General features: G+C 32.1%; 1 protein-coding gene across 1 annotated transcript in view; it reads left to right on the top strand.

Moving 5' to 3' along the window:
- The window catches only part of LOC115879026, an 8,825-nt gene extending 3,252 nt beyond the window's left edge, over nt 1-5,573 (top strand). Inside the window, exons 2-6 of the mRNA XM_030895654.1 lie at nt 55-234; nt 537-664; nt 3,144-3,277; nt 5,199-5,373; nt 5,444-5,573. Of these exons, the coding sequence (XP_030751514.1) occupies nt 55-234; nt 537-664; nt 3,144-3,277; nt 5,199-5,373; nt 5,444-5,573 (747 nt within the window). The remainder of the gene's footprint in view (nt 1-54; nt 235-536; nt 665-3,143; nt 3,278-5,198; nt 5,374-5,443) is intronic.
- Nucleotides 5,574-6,364: the final 791 nt, after the last annotated feature.

Genomic DNA, 6,364 nt, shown 5'->3' with positions numbered 1-6,364 from the left:
CAAACGTACAAATTTATTTTTGAACCAAAAAAAAACATAACCTCCTTTCTTAAGGCCCCTGCACAGACCATAGTCCCTCCCAAACCCCTGCCGAGAACTTCGCGCACTAGTTCCGTCTGTGAGTCGACTGAAGAAGCCTCCAGCGCCCCCAAACCGGTGGCCAGACCTCGTACTAATAGTTGCGTTCCCATTGTGACGTCTGTGAATCCCAACGGCCCTATCGGTGGTTATAAGGTTAACAAGACGTGTTTTTTTTGTTTTTTTTTGTTTTCATGTGATTTGCCACTTTTTTGCCATAGTTTTAGATAGTAAGTTTGTTTTGAGTGTCTTTTATTTCAGCTTTACTGTAGTTAATTGTAGATACAATGAAGAATCAGTTACTTAGTTTTATATTATTTAAGCTTTGTTTATATTCATTTTTTAGTGACTCAATGTTGCCCAGTGTTTGGTTCTGTATTTTTTTATATATTTTGTTGCTGAATAATAACTGAAATGTGTCTGGCAGTTAATAATTTTATTCATATTTTCTTTTGCAGCCTCGTCTTGGCCCCAAGCCGTTTACTCCTCCAAACTTAAATGATACTGAAAATACGTTTAGTAAAGTATTCTGTGTCCCACCTGTTCCAGGACAGGCAGCGTCCAATGGTGTCACTGGGAATACAAGGTAGGATCACGTGTAAAAATAGTTAAGATATGTAAATTTAAAATAATATTTTATTCCAATATACATAATCTTATAACTTTATTAAAACATTGTGCTTGCAATGCTCTATTAGTTGACCCACTACAATCTGCAATTAAGATGGCGCTGCTGTAGCTAAAGTTCTACATTTGAAAGAAAGCGTCAAGCAATATTAAAACCGGAAATAATTAAAAGGATATACAGGGTTGTTCACCACAAACGACACGGAGTATCGTAGCTAAACGATTAAATTTTTACAAATTGTAAGTTTTGGGTTCGTTGAAGGACTATTAGACCTACAATTTAAAAATATTTTTACAAGATACAGAGTGTCCCAAATAAATAAAAAATGTCAAAGTTCTATTTTTCTAAATGGAACACTCTGTATATGTTTCCATTTTTAGCTTTTACGATTAAAATGAAGGTTAATTTGATTAAGGTTTATCACACTTAAACCTTACCGTTTTTGAAATATTTTCAATTTTGTGAAATTGCGGTAAAATTTTAAGGCTTTATTTCTCCAACGGTATCAAAGTTTTTAATACTAAATATTTTCTGAAGTTTATTTATTGCTTAATTATTGTGTTGCAATAATACTACCTCATACAGAGTGTCTAAAAATTTATTTTAAATAAATTTTTGCTTTAAACGGCAATAACTTCCTTAATTTAAATGGAACACCCTATATATTTTAGGAGAATCAGATGCACAATTTAATTGCCTATTAAATTGTTTTATACCATTTTTACCTATCCCTTCGAGTTTTCGTAGAAAATGCATTTTCTTATAATTTAGACCTCATAAAGATCGCGGCGCGGCGGCGCACAGTGTTTTGAAGTATAGGGGAAAGTGGACAAAAATGGAAAACTCGATTTTCACCGCCAGAAAATGTATTTACTTACATTACTAATAAAGGATAACATAATATTTTATATTGTAATCTAATTTTTATGATATAAAAATAAACTAAAAATATTTTTGGCAAAAAAAAATAATTATAATTTTTATAAATATGGAAAAAATCTCCTGCAGCCCAAAGGGTAATTATTTCTCATTATTAGTAAATAACAAATTAAAAACAAAATGATCTCCAACCCAGTGTGAGTACATATGAAAGTAAAACCTTTGACGAGGGGTAGGGGACAAAAAACGCATAATTTTTTAAGATGTTTATTTAAATTTAATTTGCTTCAAAAAAAGAAGGGGGGCGACATGTTTCGGGACTTAACAATTCCCATCTTCAGGCCCAAGAAAGCTAAAATAATTACAATCAGAATAATAAACAAATTCCAATAGTCATACAGAAGTCAAAAAATATAAAATACAATCACAAAAGAAATTAAAAGGTTAAAGAATTTTTTTCAAAAAAGGTTAAAAAGTTATTTCTATCACAATTATTCAATCACAGATAACATTATAGCAAGCTCAGTTTGAAAATTAAGACAATTAAATTAAAATCATAAAGGGCAATAATTTATGTTCAACAAAAAACAAAAAAACGAAAAAACTTCAAGAACTTTCTCACCTGGAAACGACTTTCTTCTTGTAAAAACGAATCAACTTCTTCAGAACAATCTTCTAAATGTAAACATAACTTAATTTTTTTACAAATTTTTGCCACTGTTTCACATTTGGCATTATTGTACCTACCATTGTTCAAAAATCTTTTATTTTAAGTACTGCACAAAAAAATCGAAACCTTAAAATATCGCAGTTTTCCGCAGAAACCATAGAGCTATTTTCCATAGAGCGCTACACTGTGCGGCAGAACAAATCTTTTAAAAATCCCTTACGTGTATGGGCGGTTATTCTTGGGGCGTATGCAAACCTTGATATGTCATCTATTTTTAGCCGACCATACCAATAGGTATGGTAGGCTATTAAGATCGGCAAAAAAAAGTTTTTTTAATTTCACTCAAAATGAGTTATTTGGGTCATAAATGACCTAAATACAAAATATTTTCTGTCTGTCTGTCTGTCCGTCTGTAACACGATAACTTAAAAACCGCTAAACCGATTTTAACCAAATTTGGCACAAAAATACTGTGGCACCCGAGAATCTGGCCATTAGTTTTTGGTGGGGGTGGGGGTTGGTAAGGGGGTATGGGAGGGGTTAAAATTTTAAAAAAATCGTAACTCCAAAATTACAGTAGCTAGCGAAACGCGGTTTTCAATTTAAGATTAGGAATAATATTTGCAACAAAATTTGTAATAACATCAAAATCAGTCAAAGTCGCAGATTTTGAGATATTCCGTGTTTCCGTAGTCCGTTTTTGAGAAAATCCGTGTGGAGAACTCCAAACTCCCATCGGACGCTACCCCCGGTGGCGGATAGGGGAAATAACGGCGGACCTTATTAACATATTTTAGTATGGGCGGCTATACGTGCCTCCCGGCGCCAATTTTTTACAATGTTTTTGCAATTTATTCTAAAGTACACTTGTTATGTTGTCTAAATTAGTGAAGCTGTGGTTACGCCTGAACAAGAAAAGGAAAAATCGCCGACAAGTGACACTGAACCCACGCCACTGAAACAGGACAATGAAAACAGCAAATCGGGATCTAGTGGCGAAGAGGAGACATCTTGCGATTCAGGTATGATATACATCAGTAATACAATGTTTTGAGTTTGAAAAATAGTTATTTGGAGTTTCTTGTACTGAGTGATATTTGAGTAGTACTTTAAATCATTTTTAAAACACAAATCTGCTTTATGTCATTTTATTCTAATTTGAAACGTATATTTAAACTATGTGGTGCCCGGTGGCGTAGAGAGGTACAGCCATAAAATAATTAACTAAAAAGAAGTGTCAACTCTGTGTTAAATCGTGGAAACACGATACGCCACCGAAAGCCTTCGTTGTCGTCTGGAGAACTAATTTTCCAATTGACAGGTTGACATGATAAGGACATGATGGCTAAATTTTCATTTCCGTTTCCGGTTATTCAATGGCAGGCCCTCTTTCAGTTCAAATGTATTTTGTATTTTTCTTTTCATAAATAAAACCAAAAAATAATTTATTCACATATATTTATTTGAAATATGGAACAACGTGACTAAATAAATATAAAAATATAGAGGATTGTTTTGTTTTAATACCAATTAGTTAATTATATGCACTTTTACACAGGAACATGAAAACGGGAGCCTTATACAAAAACCTGAAAACAGAAAAACAATTTTTTTATACTAAAATTAACAATGTAAAAATATCAATAGTTATAAAATATAAATATACTGTTTAAAAAAAGCGTCCATTATTCCCAAAGAGACCTTATAAATGGCTTATAAATCAAAAAGAAGCAAAAAGAGACTTTTAGTCGGATAACATAATCAGATTATCAGTCCGATTTATTGCATTATTGACAATAAATCGCACTTACTGGAGATAACTTATGTTGGCTATAGTTAAAAATGATCTTACCTTGCTGTAAATTGTTTCCATTTTCAAAAAAATCGCCGATCAAAGAGATTATAACACCATTTTCTTGCATGTAAAAACAGTGTTTATTTACTACCTATTTTTCATATACATGGGACATACCTACTACTGCAGAAACGTCATTTTCTCCAGGATTCTTCATGTAATATATATTTTATATACTTTATTACCTTTATATTTATAAATTTCAGCCGAAATATTAAATTGAACTTCCAAATCGAAACTAAACGGAATGAATTAAAATGGCGTCGAATATTTTCTAATTTGTTCTAGAACAAATCTGAAGTTGTCTCTGAAACTGAAATCTGTCAATTCTAAACTGTGAAGTTAGACAAAATCAATGCTGTCCTTGTCTAGGCGGCCATACTTGTCGTGAGGAGAATGACAGGAATGTTTGCAGGAATGACACTAATGACTGTTTCCAATTTTCCTATTTCACTGTCACCCCCCTGGGTACAGCTCTCGTCTATCAATTCAAAGGTTGTGGGTTCGAATCCTACAGCCGGCTATTTTTAATAAAATAAAAATAGTTTGGGTACCTAGGTCGACTCAGCCTTAAATGAGTACTTGGGATTCACAATCCTGAGGTAATAATAGGCGGTTGAAGCCTAATGCTAGACACATTACCTCCATTGTATACCGAACGGCTCTAGTATGGCAAGCTGTACCTTGCTACTCCCAAAGCGTTAAAAGCTATATACGGGAGCTATTATTATTATTATTATATTTAAACTAAATTCAAATGTGTAATGGATAAAATGTCTTGGTCAAAAATTTTGGTATGCAAAAATCCACTCTAAGTTGGCTCACACGTAGATAACGATAAGTTTAAACGTTAATTTTGTTCAGAAATGTTAATCAAATGAATATATTGTATCAGCTTTTCTTGTTGCACCACCAGAGACAAAGGGTGTGTGTGTGTTTGAGAGAGACAGAGAGAGAAACAGACTATGTAATATATAACTTATGCGCAGAGAAATAAATGTATTTCTGGTTTGCAAACTGTTTTAGGAATGAATATAATTGTCAGCAGATATTGTCCTCTGAAAGTATATAAATTGTATTATGTGTAGGTTATATTCCGAAAACACCCAGCACAGCGGAAAGAAGAAAACTATTTGAAACCCGTACGAGTTCAAAAGAAAATGAACCTGAGGACAATTTCGATGCTGTCGATCAAAGTGGGAATTTTGAAAGGAATTCGTTACAGAGGAACAGCATTGCAGAAAGACGAAAACTTTATGAAAGGTTTGGTTCATAATTTTGGAATTTTATATACTTGTATAGGAACGCACTTTTTTATTTTCAATCATTCTAGATCGCAATCTGTTCAAGATCAACCCACAACAATTACAGAGAAAAGCACTTCTTCACCTATAATGCTGAGAAGAAAAGATTCTTTTAAAAACCAAAAGAACGATGAAGCTCTAAAGGAAGATAACAGGTAAAATAAGGACTGTATTTCTGTTTTTTTTAAATATGCCGCCGAACGGCACGGCGGTTTTCTTTGTGTATTTAGCAACAACTGCCAGTCTGTCCAACGAGAAGATCCTTGACAGTGATAGATGTGTCTGTCATTTTAATTTCAAAGTAGTTTATTTTATTTTACAAAGAAATAAGTAGGTACAACTGGAACGCATAGCAGGAAATTATTATATTTAAAATTTGACTGACAAGTGATTACTTCAAAATATTGTGAAAAAAACTGTATAAAACTGAAAAAATGTAATCGAGTTATTTAATTTAATAAAAAACTGTATGTGTTAATACAAATCAAACAAGAACAAGACACCACATACCAAAAAATATAAAAAAAAACTATTTCTTACTTTCAAGCTTTATGAAACTTTTATTGTATTTATCAGTATAACTTATGTACAAGTTTGTAATAAAAAAAACAACGCTCTATTGTACAAAAAGCCAAAACAGCTTCATCGACAAAGCAAAACAAAAAAAAAGCACAAAAACAAATATACAAATAATACAAAAAATGACATACAATACAGATCAATTCAAAAAAAAAATTTACGTCATAAAATTACAAATAAAACATATGGACATTGCAGAACACAGGCGTATCTAGGAAATTTTACAAAAGGAAAACTGTAAATGGATAAAATCATGTTATAATAACATAAAATCAAGAGTTATAAAATATTAAATACTAGACCTTTAACCAGTGTGTGAGATGATCAAAATATTAAAATTAAAATTCTAAATTGTTCATGATTAAACATCA

This window comes from Sitophilus oryzae, unplaced genomic scaffold (genome assembly GCF_002938485.1).
Source record: "Sitophilus oryzae breed Bouriz unplaced genomic scaffold, Soryzae_2.0 scaffold_1559_pilon_pilon, whole genome shotgun sequence".
Lineage (NCBI taxonomy): Eukaryota > Metazoa > Arthropoda > Insecta > Coleoptera > Curculionidae > Sitophilus > Sitophilus oryzae.
Note: the sequence above shows the minus strand (reverse complement) of the source record. Positions and strands in the feature narration are given on the sequence as shown.